The following is a 15,700-nucleotide window of genomic DNA, read 5'->3' as shown; positions in this document are numbered from 1 at the left end:
CTTCCCACGTCTCAGACACCCCCAAGCCTTCAAACACGAGTGTCAGCTTCAGCAGGCTCCTGAGCACCACATGGCTTCTCTCCCAGCCCCATGCTGCAAAGTCTGGCCTGCTTGCCACGGAGCCCCGCTGCTCTCCAGACCCTGACCCCGCCAACGGCAGTGTGTCAGAGCCATCAGAAACCTGTAGCCTGATATCAGGGGTCTTTCCACAATTCTTTCCACAAATCTTGTTTTTCTTTTTTTAAGATTTATGTATTTATTTGAAGGCAGAGTTACAGAGAGGCAGAGGTAGAGACAGAGAGGTCTTCCATCTGCTGGTTCACTCCAAATGCCCGCAACAGCTGGAGCTGCTCCAATCTGACCAGGAGCCAGGAGCTTCTTCTGGGTCTTCCACATGGGTGCAGGGGCCCAAGGACTTGGGCCATCTTCTATTGCCTTCCCAGGCCATAGCATAGAGCTGGAGGGGAAGTAGAGTAGCCGGAACTTGAACCAGTGTCCAAATGGGATCCTGGCACTGCAGTAGTCTTACGTTTCCTGCTCTGTCTCCTACTGAACTGGTCACATTCTGTTTTTACTGAAACTTCTATTTTTTATTTGCTTTACACTTTTTATTGAAAACAGTTGCAGATAAAGTAATTCATATTTTCCAGATCCTATTTCCCTTTCTCTCTCCTCAGAGATATTCAGTCACATTTTCACATTTATTGCCTTAAAATGTACCTTTAAATATCTCAGAGCATTATTTTATTTTTTTAAAGATTGATTTCATTAATTTATGTGAAAAGCAGAGTCACAGAGAGAGACAGAGATTGTTCATCTGCTGGTTCACCCTGTACAATGCGTGCAACACAGGGCTGGGCCAGGCCGAAGCCAGGAGCCAGGAGCTCCATCTGGATCTGCCACGTGGGAGCAGGGGCCCAAGCATTCTGGCCATCTTCTGCTTTCCCAGGCTGTGAGCAGGAGCCAGGAGCCTGTTCTGGATCTGCCACATGGGTGCAGGGGCTCAAGCCCTTGGGCTGTCTTCTGCTGCCTCCCAAGTGCATTAGCAGGGCGCTGGATGGGAAGCAGAGAAGCTAGGACTGGAATCGGTGCTCTGATATGAAATGCTGGTGTCGCATGGCAGCAGCTTAACCCACTGCACCACAATGCTGGCCCTAGAGCATTATTTTAGACTTTGTTTTGTTTTTTGAAAGTTCCTTTTACCAACTTAAATGTAGGACTTTAAATCCATTACTGGCAGGTTAAGTGTTTGGCTTAGCAGTCACTATACCAGCTGGGAGGCCCAAGTCCCACTTTGCAGGGCCTGGGTTCAAGTCCTGCCTCCACTCTTGATGCCAGCTTCCTGCTGAGGCACACCCTGGGAACAGCAGTGGTAGCAGATGTGGTCAAGTCCCTGCTGCCCATGTCGAAGAGCCAGATGGAGACCCAGGCACCTGCCTTTGTCCCTGGCCCAGCACCAGCTGATGTGGGCATCTGGGGAGTGAGTCAGCAAATGGGACAACTGTCTGTGTCTCAAATACTTAAATAAATGGATTAAATCTGTTACTGCTGATTAAACTATTCCATCCACTTATTAATGAAGAACATACTGTCAAGTTTATTCATTCATTCATTTTATTATATTCTGCCTTTCTCCCCTTATTATGTGAAGGGAGAGTTTTTTTTTTTTCTTATTCAGTGATTTTCCTGATTATATATAAACAGTGCCTTCCATAGTTGCTTGGCAAGTATTTGTTGGATGAGTAATATGCTTTCAGTTAGTTCAATCCCCAACCCTTGTCCCAAAACAAGTCATAGAAGCCAGATTCCTCAGGACAGGCACTGTGGTGTAGTAGGTTAAGCATCTGCCTGAGGCACAGGCATCCCATAGAGGCACTGGTTTGAGTGCTGGCTATTCTACTTTTGATCCTGCTCCCGGCTGATGGCTTGGGAAAGCCGTGGAAGATGGCCTGAGTGCTTGGGCACCTATGTGGGAGACCCAGAAGAAGCTCCTGGCTCCTGGCTTAGGGTCAGCTCAGCTCTGGCTTTGTGGCCATTTGGGGAGTAAACCAGTGGATGGAAGACCTCTCTCTCTCTGTCTCTCCCTCTGTCTGGCCTCTCAAGTAAATAAATAAATCTGAGAGAGAGGCAGAGAGAGAGAGAGAAAGAGAGAAAGGAGAGAGAGAAAGATTCCTCTTCCAACCTAGGAAAATGCCTCTCTATTCTCTCCCTGGAGAACCTCAAGTGACAAGTGCCATGCCATGTACTGGAGCTGGGTATGGACTCCCAGAGGCTGAGAGGGGCTGAGCAGCAGGGCCAGGCTGGGCCCCCCCCCCCCCCGTTTGTTACCCTTTGAGCCCATTCGTGCTTTCCAGTTGCTTCTCTACAAGGCTGTGCATTCTTCACTGAGTCTAAGCCTTAAAACACACGGCTGTGGGGCCGGCGCCGTGGCCCAGTAGGCTAATCCTGTGCCTGTGGTGCCAGCATCCCATATGGGTGCCAGTTCTAATCCCAGCTGCTCCTCTTCTGATCCAGCTCTCTGCTATGGCCTGGGAAAGCAGTGGAAAATGGCCCAAGTCCTTGGGCCCCTGCACCCACATGGGAGACCCAGAAGAAACTCCTGGTTCCTGGCTTCAGATCAGTGCAGCTCAGCTGTTGCAGCCATCTGGGGAGTGAACCATCGGATAGAAGACCTTTCTCTCTGTCTCTCCCTCTCACTGTCTGCACTCTACCTTTCAAATAAATAAAAAAATCTAAACAAAACAAAACAAAAAAACATGGGTCTCCCTGGGTCTTTGGGCCATCCTTTCTGACCAAAAGTGTAAATCATGTGCACCACTTTTCCCTCCCACGGTCTCTTAGGAGGCAGACTTTCTTTTTTTTTTTTTTTTAAGATTTTTTTAAGTTTTTTTTTTTTTTTTAATTTGACAGGTAGAGTTACAGACAGTGAGAGAGGGAGAAAGGTCTTCCTTTCATTGGTTCACTCCCCCAAATGGCTGCTATGGCCGGAGCTACGCCAATTGGAAGCCAGGAGCCAGGTGCTTCTTCCTGGTCTCCCATGCGGGTGCAGGAGCCCAAGCACCTGGGCCATCCTCCATTGCCTTTCTGAGCCACAGCAGAGAGCTGGACTGGAAGAGGAGCAACCGGGACTTGTACTGGGTGCCCATATGGGATGCCGGTGCCACAGATGGAGGATTAGCCTAGTGCACCATCGCACCAGCCCCAGAAGGTAGACTTTCAACAGAGGCACACTTTGCCAGGGGACTCGGTCTCAGTTAAAACATGTTCTCCTGTGTCCTTCCAACATGCAGCCTTCCCCGCCCCATTCACTTCCAAAACCAGGAAAGGTTCCCAATGATGGGAACAGGGAGGTCTGAGGGCAGCTGTTCCCAGGCCCGCCTTCCTCCTGGGGGAAGAACACAGCCCCAGCCCGCTATTCTGCCTGGCTCTGTTGGCCAGCCCCCGACTGCAGCGTCTATCCCCAGTCCTGGGAAGTGGGTGAGGGGAAGTGAATCTTCCTGAGTGCATGGCTGAGAAGGCAAGGCCTGCTTCTGGCTCCTTAAGGATGGGGTCTTTTGGAGGGAAATTAAAAACAAAAACACTCTAATTATTGTACCCCAAGGTTATTTTTCTCTGAAACTCTAATTCTGTGGGACAGCACCTTGAACATGGATCATCACGGGACTTCTATAGCTTTACTCAAACCCTTTCAGTCCTGGTGAATCTGACGTGGCATCTTGTAAGTTAGCAGCTTCTCCTGCCATCTGCATCTATTACCGTACCTCACCCAAGAAAATATCATGTGGGAATAATGGCACTCTCATTTCCATTATGATTTCATGCATTTTCCTGTCCTAGTTCTTACACCCCAGATTTACAAGGTGATACAAAAATCTTACAAAGAACGAGAACTTGGAGTTTTAGTAATGCACGCTTCACACTGAGTATGTGTCCCTAATGTTATAAAAAAAACTCAAAAGAAAACCCATGTCAATATACAACTATTTCGCTTGGACAAGATAGTTTGCTTCTATCAAAAACTCCTGTTCCCCTCCTGCGTGAGAAAGGAGAGCTCCTGCACGCAGTGTTTCCCTTGATAGGTCTGATTTTGTCTTTCAGGTGTTTCCCCTTTGTTTTCTCCCCCCTGGAACCAAAGAAGCATCCCTGTCACTCTGTGGTGCACTTGGAGCCATGATCAGAACACCTGCCATGCTGCAGGAAAGGAGAGCCCTGCAGTCTGGGGGCCGGCACACAGCACAGCTCCCCGTCACACCGTGAGGAGTTTACCTCCTTTCCACTTTCTCAGCAGACTCTCCCTCACCTCCTTGTTCCGGAGCGTGTAGATGAAGGGGTTGAGAACGGGGGTCACCACGGTGTTCAGGATGTGGATGGCCTTGCTCAGGTCCAGGGCGTCCTTGATGGAGGTTCGCACATGCAGGAAGATGGTGGACCCGTACCACAGGAGGACCACAGTGAGGTGGGAGGAACACGTGGAGAAGGCCTTGCTCCGGCCACTGGCCGAGGGGATCCTGAGGATGGTGCTGATGATGTAGACGTAGGAGACCAGGGTGATGAGGCATGAACTCAGGATGACCACACAGGCGATCATGAAGCCCACGATCTCCACGGCTTGTGTGCTGGTGCAGGCCAGGGCGATCCAGGGCGCGATGTCGCAGAAGAAGTGGTTGATGGCACGGGGGCCGCAAAAGGACAGGCTGCTGACGAGCGCAGTGGGTGCCACAATGGCCAGGAAGCCACAGGCCCAGCAGCCCAGGGCCAGCCTCAAGGAGAGCAGGCTGCTCATGATGGCCCCGTAGTGCAGCGGGTAGCAGACGGCCAGGTAGCGGTCGTACGCCATGACAGCCAGGAGGAAGTACTCTGTGCAGCCTAAGGAGAAGACCAAGTCAGAGTTACACAGACAGAGAAGGAGAGGCAAAGAGAGGTCTTCCACCCACTGGTTCATTCCCCAGATGGCCGCAACAGCCAGACCCATGCTGATCCAAAGGCAGGAGCCTGGAGCTTCTTCCAGGTCTCCCACGTGGTTGCAAGGGCCCAAGGATTTGGGCCATCTTCCACTGCTTTCCCAAGCCATAGCTGAGAGCTGGATCCAAACTGGAGCAGCCAGGACTTGAATCGGCACCCATACGGGATACCGGCACTGCAGGCGGTGGCTTTACCCACTACGCCACAGTGCTGGCCCCTCTCCAATGTACATTTTTCACTCTCCTGCCCTCAGACAGACCTTCCCAACCACAGGTAACATTTTCAGTTTTCCTCCCACTTATCAGCAACTCTTTGGCCCATTCACTTCGCATATTTCTGTGTAGAGCAGCCCACACTCGCTTGTGAATGAAAGCTTATTTCTCCACTTTCTCATTTTCTGTTTACATGCAATACCAGTCTCTGCTTAGTATTTCTACATCTGCAGGAGAAAAGAACCTGAACTAAAACTTAATTCACTGCCAACATCAATAGGAAATGCCTGCGTGACAGGTGTCAGCTTAACCCTGTGCACCACCACACCAGCCCCTGACTGGGATATTTTAAAAGATCTGGCTTCAAGCTCAGTCCTTCTGTGTGGTTCAGCATCCTGGAAGTTTTCAACTGGACTTTTAAAATCTGACTTTCTGAAATCCAGATTTGTTTGGTTCTTTCTCAAGATTTCAGTCTCTGTGCTGAATTTCTCATTCACATTATGAGTTGTTTTCCTACTTTTTTTGCAGTAGAATGGATGCTTATTTTTCAGAGAAATCACACAGCAATTTATTAATTTTAAGTAATTTTTAAAATAGATTTCTCATATATTTATAAAATATATAAATAATTATATAAAAATTGTATAATTTTACCTTTTCAGTACTTGTTTCTTTCCCCGTGATAAACTGGAATACACCATAACACCAAAAACAAGACTGTTGGCTCACCATCTAGGACACAACTGCACAATGACACTTTATTAAATGCAAAGCAAGATTACAGCCTTTACCTTTGTTTCACAGAGCTGAGGCAGCAGCCCAGGGAGGGGACTGCATGGTTCTCCTTGGTGGGGCTGGTGTGTTCTGCAGTCCCCTCAGTTTTGGGAAGCAACCTGTCAGTTGCCACAGCCCCTAGCCTGGGTGCCCTTCCAGTCACCCCCCACCCCTTGCTCTGTGGTGTTCTCACCATGCTCCTCCTCCTGTCTTCCTGTATCTTGCTGCTCTAGGATATTGTCAACTTACAGTGGGTTTATCTGGATGTAAGCTCACTGTAAGCTGAACGGCACCTGTATTGCAGGTTCTGAAGTGTTTCAGTCAGCTCTCGGTGTCAGAGGGCTCTGGTGTCTCCTTGGCTATTCCTTGATCTGGCAACGCTCCAAATTTCTGATGCTGCTCGTACCAGTCATTCACGGTCATGGTTGCCAGACTCGGATAACCGGCTCCGAACACTTTAGCTTGGGTCACATTGCGAGTGAGAATGAAGGGCTTCACTGGAGGCCTCTCCTGGCGAGATGCGGGAGGCGCCGCCGCCTCTCCTGCGGAGTCTTTTTCTCGCAGAATCTCCATCTCCTGGTCAATGCTCTCAATCTCATCCAAGCTGATACCCGCCCACCTCCGGAGGTGGAGGAGGTGGTACTCACGGACACGCTCGTCCGCTGCCTGCCCGCTTTCCACAGCGCGTTTCAGCGCGGCCAGCCTGCTCTCCGCCTCCTTCCTCTGCCTGTACCTCTCTATCTTAGCCTCGCGTTGCGACGCCATGGCCTCGAGGCCAGGCCGGGCTGCGGCGGGCGCAGCGGCACTGCGTTGGGCTGCGCCGGCGCGGGTTCCAGGAAGCGGGAACTCGGCCACTCGGTAGTGCCGGCACTGCGTGAGGTAGTTCAGGAAGTGTTCCCGCGCCTGCTGCAGGTGGGCCAGACGCTCGCCGGGGCGCACCTGCTTCACGGTGAGCGCGCCCTGCAGCGCCGGCAGCAGCAGGTACTTGAGGTCGGCGGAGGCGATGTCTTCCACGTCCTCGTTTCGGCTGAACAGGTCGAGCAGCGACAGCATGTCGGCGGCCTTCCCCAGGAGCTCCAAGCCCTCGGCCACGGCGTCCTGGACCGCCTGGGAGCCGCTGGGCTCGGCCGCGGCCTCCGCCTGCTCCAGCAGCCGCCTGCCGGCCTCGAACAGCTCGGGCAGCCGCAGCGGCAGGGCCTTGTCCGCGGACGCTGCCATCTCGCGGCGGAGGCTGGCCGGGGCTTCACTTCCGGGTCACAGGTAACTGGAAAAGAAGAGTCAGGTGAGGCGAAGGCAGGCACGGGAAAGGCGCGCCGGGCCCCGCAGACGGCCTGCCGCAGAGCAAGGCCTCCGTCCAAACCAACCAGCCAGCAGGCACGCTTAGCCCGAGGCGCGCCCGAGCCCCGCGGGCCCCGAGGCCCGGTGTGGCGGGGGCACTCGGGCGCGAGGGGGCCGGGAGGGTGCGGGCCGCGGCGCGGGCCTTCACCTCGAGAGCCGCTCCCGCCCGGCGCCGCTCCGCAGGCCGACGGTTGCGCCGCAGGAAGTGCGCGTGGCGCCCTCGCTTCCGCCGGGCCGGCCTCTGGCGCCTGCGCAGTCGCGTCCCCGCGCCCGCCGAGCCCCGCGTCGTCCCAGTGCAGGCGCCTCGGGAGCGCCCCGCCACCCGGTGGGCGCCTTCGCGCCACGCGGCGCCCACGTCCTGCTTTCGTGTACTCGGGGGTCGTGGGCTCCCCTTTCTCGCGCTTGGCCAGGTCACCCCGCTCCTGGGGGACGTCCCGCGGCCTTGTCCCCGCGTTGATGAGGGTGGCAGAGCCCCGTCTCGGTCCCTGCAGAGCGCGGCTTTCCTAGATGGTGTGTCCTAGATGGCGAGTCTGCTAGGCCGCTGTGCTTGGGTTCCAGCTGGACATCTCGCCGTAGTCTCGGCGTTTTGTCCTTGTGTAGCCGATGGCAGCCCTGGCAAGGGCGTGGGGTCCCGGCCCCGCCCAAGGGCTGGTGGTGGTGGCATCAGTGACGGACGGGTCACGCGCGCCCTCACCAGCAGGCCGCGGCCGTGGTGTGCGGGAACACCTGCCCGCGTGTGGCTGGCGCGGGTGTGGGGTCCGTGTTGGTACAGGCTGCTCGGGGCAGCAGGAGAGGGAGAGCAGTACGGGGACGGGCTCCGAGTTCCTGGGTCCGGGGAGCCGCAGTCCCGCGCTGTGCCAGCCCCCCGCCGCCTGTCTCAGGCAGGGCTCTGGGATCGCGGCCGCACTGCCCCGTTTACTCGGCTTTGTGAGGCCGGAGTGGTTCTTCCTGATGTAGTGGAATACCTTCGGGTCCCGCAGATGGGATACGCAGGCCCTCTGTCCCCTACTGACCGGGGCCCGCGCTCTGGGGGGGTTGACAAGAAGGTGTGCGTTCCTTCTCTGAGCACAGCTGCCGGGAGCGCTCCAGGTGCCCCCACCCCACCTTGCTGGGCTGCAAACCTGCGGTGCCCGTGGATCCCTTTGAGGTGGCATTGCCAGTGTCCGCAGACGGCGCCTGTGAGGGACCTCCCCGGTGCCCCTTCCCCTGTCACGGGGCCAGGGCCGTGGCTGCTGGTGTGCTGTGTTTTTCTCTCCACTGCCACCCCAGTTCTCCCCGCCCTAGAGATGTCCGTGTGTCTCTGCTGGGCTCCAGGGCCACCCTGGGATACTGACCTCAAAGTATGCCATTTCCTTGTTGTTTGCTTCTCTCTGAAGGAGGAGGGGAGAAGCGGAATGCTGGTTCTCTCTATTTGGCCATCTTAGAAGTCCTATATGATTTATCCTATTTTACATTTACAGTCGTGTGCTGCTTTTTACATGGGTGTGCATATGTGTATGTGGGGTGAAGTGGCAGGTTTTTGTTTGATGTTTCCTATATTTTGAAGCATCTCACTTCTTTTTAGGACTTTAGGTAATGAAGTTGCACAAAATAACTATCTTCTCTCATCAAACAGTTCTTTTTCTTTTCTTTCTTCTTTTTAAGAGAGTTGAAAATCTCAGGGCGATACTGAGACCTCTGGACCTAGGATACTCTGGGCAGTAACGAGTCTTCATGCATTTGTGTACCTCCTTTTTAAAAAGATATATTTATTTATTTGAAAGGCAGAGTAATGGAGAGAGAGGGAGAGAGTGAAGGAGGGAGTGAGGGATAGACAGAGAGAGAGAGAGAATCTTCTTTCTGCTGGTTCTTTCCCCAAATGGACACAACAGCTGGAGCTGGGCCAATCCAAAGCCAGGGTTCCAGGCCTTCCACATGGGTGGCAGGGACCCAAACCCTTGGGCCATCTTCTGCTGCTTTTCCCAGGCCATTAGCAGGAGCTGGATGGGAAGTAGAACAGATGGGACTGGAACTGGTTCCCATATGGGATACCAGCACCACAAGCAGCGGTTTTACTTGCCACGCCACAGCCCAGCCCCTTCGTGAGACATTTCTAAAGAAAGATTTCCAATTACATCAGGAACTGCTGCTTCCTCCCCTGTAACTGCTGGCTGTGGAGATTTTGGCCGGGCAGTAGGCTCTTCCGGGCTTCTGGGACTGCCTTGTCTTTCTTCACTGCCAACTTAGTTGATTGCGCCTCCTTTCCACCAAGACCCTGGTGACAAGAGATCTTTGCCTGGTGATTTTCTTTTCTCTTTTATTTTCTTAAAAACAAGTACATACATCAAATCCTTATTTTGTCCTTGCTTTGCAGAAGAGGGCATATATAAAATTTTGTTTGTGTGAAGCCAACAGACTTCAGAAGCGAGTCAGACACGTGGCTCTTCTTCCTTTTTCCGGGTGAATCCCGTTCCAGTGGAATCCACCCCCTGCTTTGCTGCACCTGCATGTGGGTTGATGGGATGGGACAAAGTGCTGCAGGTGGTTAATGAGACGTAATCAACATCATCATGGCCTTGCATACACCATGGCATCACTTCCCTGAGACAGTGCTAGCCTGGGTCTTTAAGCATGCTTTTAATCCGACAGGTCAGACTTTATATAAACTATCCCCTTTTTTCTTTAATTTAGTGCAAGGAACTCAGGTTTATTGTCAGAAATGGAAATGATGGCTGATACCTGCGTGCGTGCTAAGGGCTAGAGCAAACGTTATTGTTTTTATATACCCAACCACTATCAGAAAGAACCCTGGTTTATACTCCTCCCCCAGCCCTACCTGCCATATGCCATTTATGGCACATTCATTTCTCCTTTGCATGGATAATTTACAGTAATCTCTTATGTGAAGAATGTCCTAGAAATTTTTGCTTGTTACATATTAATTTTTAGATCAAAATATTTCTTTCACATACCCCCCCCCCACCATGCCCAACATATTTTGAATTTAAATACAATCATCTCTTGGAGAGGAATTTCAGGATGACTTAAGGGTATTCTTTCTAATTCTCAGTCCTTTGTTATATTCTTAGCAAGCCATGTTCCTCAGCGAATCTTCTGGATTTCTAATGACATATAAATAGCTTTCCATTCTCTAATTCGGTCACTCAACCAAGTCAACTAGTGGTGGGTGCGGCAGTGAACTGTTAAATTCAGTTGCAGTCTATGCTCACACTGCCAGGTGTTGGAATGGTAATATTTCTACACGTGTAGATTCAGCCACATTCACCTTATTATCCTTTCCTGAAATGTGAATGTTAATTCACTACATGGCAGAGAGGTGATAGAAATGTAAAAACAAAACAAAACAAAAAAAACTCAGATGCAATCTACGAGTAGTAAATCTGCATATAACTTTCCATTTCCATCAAGCCTGATATAATTTTGCATTCTTAAAACTAAAGAAACTTAAAAGGTCTTTATATTCTTTTTTGGTAACAAGGACAATTACACAAAATAATTTAAGAGGCAGCATGGTATTTAAAAATAAAATGAGTTTTTTGGGTAGGTTTAGAAATGCCGTAGATGTCATCTAATAAAGCCCCTTCATTTTACACTCTTAAGCTTTCACCTTCACTTTAGGATAGTTTGGAAACGAACATTTCTGGACTTTCTGTCGTGGTTGACCTTTCTCGACCAGACTTGATTCATATCTCCTTGAATAAAGCATCGCTGATTCACATCCTTTTCTTGGCAAAACCTCATCACCATCACTACTCCTCCCACAGTGACTCCCCTCAAACCCACAGCAATGCCGTTGGCACCACCACCACTACTGTCACCATCATCATCAACTCTGGAATGCCCACTCCTTGAGGATCATAGTCCCAGAGTGTGAACCTAGCATACTCGGGCTGAATGGCCACAGCACATTCCACCAGTTTTACGTCTGTGTGTCCTGAATCCATGGAGCCAGTGGTGCCATTGCAGTTTCAACCTCATGACCAGAGGCCTCGATGTCCAGCAGGGCTGACTGAGCTGAAACAGAGCTCATGGCTAAGGTTTGCCGTATGTTTGTGGTCTAGAGTGAGGTTGGACAGCATCCCAGCACCTTTTTCAGAGCCCCCACCACCTCCTTATTCCTCAGACTGTAGATGAGGGGGTTCATCATGGGGGTGAGGATGGCACCAAGCAAGAAGAGGACCTGGTCCAGCTTGGGGCTGTGGTAGGAGCTTGGCCTCATGTAGACCAGCATGGCTGGGCCAAAGTAGAGGCTCACCACAGCCAGGTGAGAGGAACAGGTAGCCAGGGCTTTGTTTCTGCCCTCAGGGGAGTTCATGTGGAGAACAGCAAGGAAGATGAGCACGTATGAAGTCAAGATGAGGGACAGGGGAATGAGGAGCACCACAATGCTGGTCGCCACCACAGCCTTCTCGTAGGCAGAGATGTCCTCACAGGCCAGCTTGAGGATGGCCATGACCTCACAAAGGAAATGAGAAATCTCTGTGGAACCACAGATTGGGAAGTGCATGGCGTAGGCAGTGTGTGCCAGTGATAAAAAGGCACCCCCAGCCCAGGAGACGGCAGCCATCTGCAGGCAGACCCTCTGGCTCATGAGGAGGGCATATCTCAGAGGGTTGCAGATGGCCACGTACCGGTCATAGGACATGAAGGTGATGAGGATACACTCAGCAATGCCTAGAGTCAGAAAGAAAAAGATCTGAGCTGCACAGGCCACCCGTGAGATGTTTCTCTGCCCCAAGAAGAAGTCGGCTGCCATCTTGGGCACGGTGCTAGAGATTAGGGTCAGGTCCATGAGAGCCAGCTGGCTGAGCAGGAAGTACATGGGTGTGTGGAGGTGAGAGTCCACCCAGATCAGAAGAATTAGTGCAGAGTTTGCAGTGAGAGCCACCGTGTAGATCAGGAGGATGGCAGAGACAAGGAGGGTGACGTGGTTCATGCCAGGGAAGAGGCCCAGGAGGATGAAGTCCGTGTCTGAAGACTTATTCCTGCTGTCCATGACTGCCTTGTTAGTGGAGAGTAGTCGTGCCTGGAAAGACGTGAGAGTGGGGGAGTTCAGAAGTGCTCCAGTGGCTGCTACCCAGCTTACCTGCCATCAGTGTTCAGTTAAGCCCTGTGCACTGTTGGGGTGGGAGCCTCAGTTCTTGGCTGGCTGTTAGCGGGAGGTCTCTCAGTCCCTGCACTTGAGTGGCGCAAGGCACCATGTACAATATGGCTTCCTTCAGGAAAGATAGGAAGATAAAGAGGGGAAAGGGAGAGAAAGATGGAAGTCCTGGTCTTTTTGAACCTAGGGTCAGCATTGTTGAATGAATGGGTCCAGCCTTTGGGGAGAAATTGCACAAAGGCTTGGGGACCAGTGGGCAGGATCATTGGGGTTCTCCTTGGGCCTGCCTGATACAAAGCTTCTCCAAATTAATTGTATTTTTGTCATACCCTTAAAGTTCAGGCTTAAAGGATGCCTTAAGAGTCAGCTTCCCTCTTAATCCCCAGTCATTGATATCTTCCTGTTACTTGGTGATAAAGAAATTATGAGTCACAAAAGCTCTAAATGATTGGTCCTGGACCACCCGAATCTGTACCCATGAAGGGCCTGGGTCTCCCACATTCCCTCAACTTACTGTGAGAGCTCTCCTATAAATGATGTCTTGAGTTGTGTTCAGCTTGTTCACGTTAACTCTTCTACTTGCACATCACTGAGGGGACAAACAAGATGCTGCAAGTCAGTATACAGTAATTCACTTTCCTGCACAAGGAAGGGATGGATATTTAGAAATCTGAGTGTAAATAACTTTTACATTATTAGTTTATTAAAATTATGTAGAGATTTCTAGCATCTACAACATACGTGAAGTATTCATGTATTACAGCTTTGTATATTTATGAATTTCCTTGAAACTTTAAAAGTATACCCATTTAAAAGAGATACATTTAGCTTTTATGCCTTGAAAGCAGGTCTGCACATATGCACGTGGTCAGTATATGCTTTGGGTGTGTCCGTATCTCAGCAGATCAGCAGTTTTCAGGACTGTCAGGAAAATGATCATTTCAGTCGGTCTGCAAGGTGCTGGAAAGAGCAGAACAACGTTCTGCTTGGTGACAGCAGTTGACAGCAGTTGATTTCGGGTGGAATCTATGACTTGAAGTAAGCCTCAGTATCCAGCATGCCGGCCCACTTTTCTTTTGCTAGACCTGGTGTTTTACTGTTCTTCTGTTTCTTTTGGCTTCCCTTTCCCAGTGAGCTGTCAACTCTTTTACATATTTCCTGTAATTTTCTTTTCCTTTCACCTTCACTTTCAGAGAAAAAGCAAAGTCTGATTTTCCTGATCGTTTTCAGAAAGAGGAAAATGTATTTGAACAGAAAGTGTGTCACTGATGTTGGGGAAATGGGTCTCCCCAGCTTCTGATGGGTGACATGACAGGTGGAGCCTGCTTCCCTTCATGGACATCACATGGCCAGAGGAGCCCATAATCCATGGCCACTACTGGAGTTTTCCTTATTTTTAAAGATTTGTTTTGTAAAGTTGATCACTTTGGGGAAATTTCCTCAATGGATCACTTTTGAGTCAGTTCAACAGTGGGGAGAAAGAGGATGAGGGTTGTTCCTTTTTTCTAGTTCAAAGGCAGTCATTTAAAGGGCAACTCACAGCGATGTAAAAACATCTTACAGAACAGAAGCTAATCTGAAACTTTGGATTTGTTTGTGAAATGTTTTTTATCTTAGTCCAAAGAACCGACTTCTGACTCCACTGAAATAAGGCTGCTAATGACACATGTTGAATACAATGAAGACAGATTTTGGGTCAAGGAGACTGGCTCCCCTCCCCCTCATCTTACCTTGGTTTCCTGGGCGAATCTATGGATATGTGGGTTGACAACCTATGCACGTCTTGGCTCTTGTCCATTTTCTTGGGGGCCATCAAGTCAGGTAGACAGAAGCTATGATTTCTTCTTGCCATCTATATGAGAAAATTTGGGTATTGTTAGGTGGGATTTTATGCAAAGCTTTTCTCCATAGTTTGGGATTTCATCTAGCTGATGGAGGCACTCATTTCTCCGCACAGTTCTCTGCAGTGACAAGGACCTTTAGCTGCCCTTTCTATGTTGTGTTTCCCCAAGAGACACAGTGAACACGGACTCGAAGCCCTCTCCGGTCCCTGTAGGTCCTTTGATTGTCCTGGGTGCCTGCTCCAGGTCTGCTCTGAGCCAGTTGCACATGGGAATGTGGTGGGGCTGCAGTCGAGATTTGAGATTGGAAAACACGTTGCATTTGTTCTGGAGCGTACAGTTGAGCAATGCTTTCACGTACCTCCTGTTGTGTGCTCAGGAGCGTGATGTGAGGTGGAGACTATGCTCTGTCATCTCAACATTTCAGAAAGAGCGATATTCAAAGTCATGTAGCTCCTGAGGTTCAGGACAGTAACCCACACCTTCTTTCCTAATTGCAGATAACACTGGATTTTTTATTCAAACTGCTCCCACTGAATTTTTTTTTCAAAGATTTATTTATTTATTTATTTATTTATTTGAAAGGCAGAGTTACAGAGAGGCAGAGGCAGAGACATAGAGGTCTTCCATCCGCTGGTTCATTCCCTAAATGGCTGCAATAGCAGCTGGAGCTGGGCCAATCCAAAGCCAGGAGCCAGGAGCTTCTTCTGGGTCTCCCACATACGTGCAGGGGCCCTAGGACTTAGGCCATCTTCTACTGCTTTCCCAGGCCATAGCAGAGAGCTGGATCACAAGAGGAGTAGCTGGGACTTGGACTGGCCCCCATAGGGGATGCTGGCACTGCAGGTGGCGGCTCTACCCTTTATGCCACAGCACCGGCCCCTGAATTTGTTTTGTTTCCAAAATAACCAATAGGAAAATGAAACCTCCACCTGCCTTCCTCCTACCTGCCCTCAACCTCAGGTATACCTCGAGTTGGAAAAGACTCATCTTTAAGAGGTGCTTTCCTGCTCACTTTGGCAGCACATATACTAAACTTGGAATGATACAGATTAGCATGGCGTCTGCAGAAGGATGACATGCATGGGGCCGGCGCTGTGGCATAGTGGGTAAAGCCACCTCCTGCAATGCTAGCATCCCATATGGGTGCTGGTTCAAGACCAGGCTGCTCTGCTTCCGATCCAGCTCTCTGCTGTGACCTGGGAAAACAGTAGAAAATGGCTGAAGTCCTTGGGCCCCTGCACCCATGTGGGAGACCCAGAAGAAGCTCCTAGCTCCTGGCTTTGGATCGGCACAGCTCCACCCGTTGCAGCCATCTGGGGAGTGAACCAACGGATGGAAGACCTCTCTCTCTCTGTTTCTCTCTCTCTCTCTCTCTCTCTGCATCTCCTCTCTCTGTAACTGTTACTTTCAAGTAAAAATAAATAAATTTTTTTTAAAAAAGAAAGATGACATGCAAATTCTTGAAGTAT

At 50.5% G+C, this 15,700-nt stretch overlaps 1 protein-coding gene, 1 long non-coding RNA gene and 1 pseudogene across 2 annotated transcripts in view; all 3 read right to left on the bottom strand.

Moving 5' to 3' along the window:
• Positions 1-15,700, bottom strand: part of LOC127485501 (uncharacterized) — a 178,624-nt gene that overhangs the window by 73,040 nt on the left and 89,884 nt on the right. The gene's annotated exons all lie outside the window — the stretch shown is intronic.
• On the bottom strand, positions 5,908-7,514 carry LOC127485499 (immunoglobulin-binding protein 1 pseudogene; annotated as a pseudogene).
• On the bottom strand, positions 11,344-12,282 carry LOC100355177 (olfactory receptor 2T27-like). The gene has a single exon (XM_070075724.1). It carries the CDS (start codon positions 12,280-12,282, stop codon positions 11,344-11,346), a length of 939 nt encoding a protein of 312 aa, XP_069931825.1.

The sequence above is a fragment of the Oryctolagus cuniculus genome, chromosome 6 (genome assembly GCF_964237555.1).
Source record: "Oryctolagus cuniculus chromosome 6, mOryCun1.1, whole genome shotgun sequence".
Classification (NCBI taxonomy): domain Eukaryota; kingdom Metazoa; phylum Chordata; class Mammalia; order Lagomorpha; family Leporidae; genus Oryctolagus; species Oryctolagus cuniculus.
This window is presented reverse-complemented; position numbering and strand designations above follow the sequence as displayed.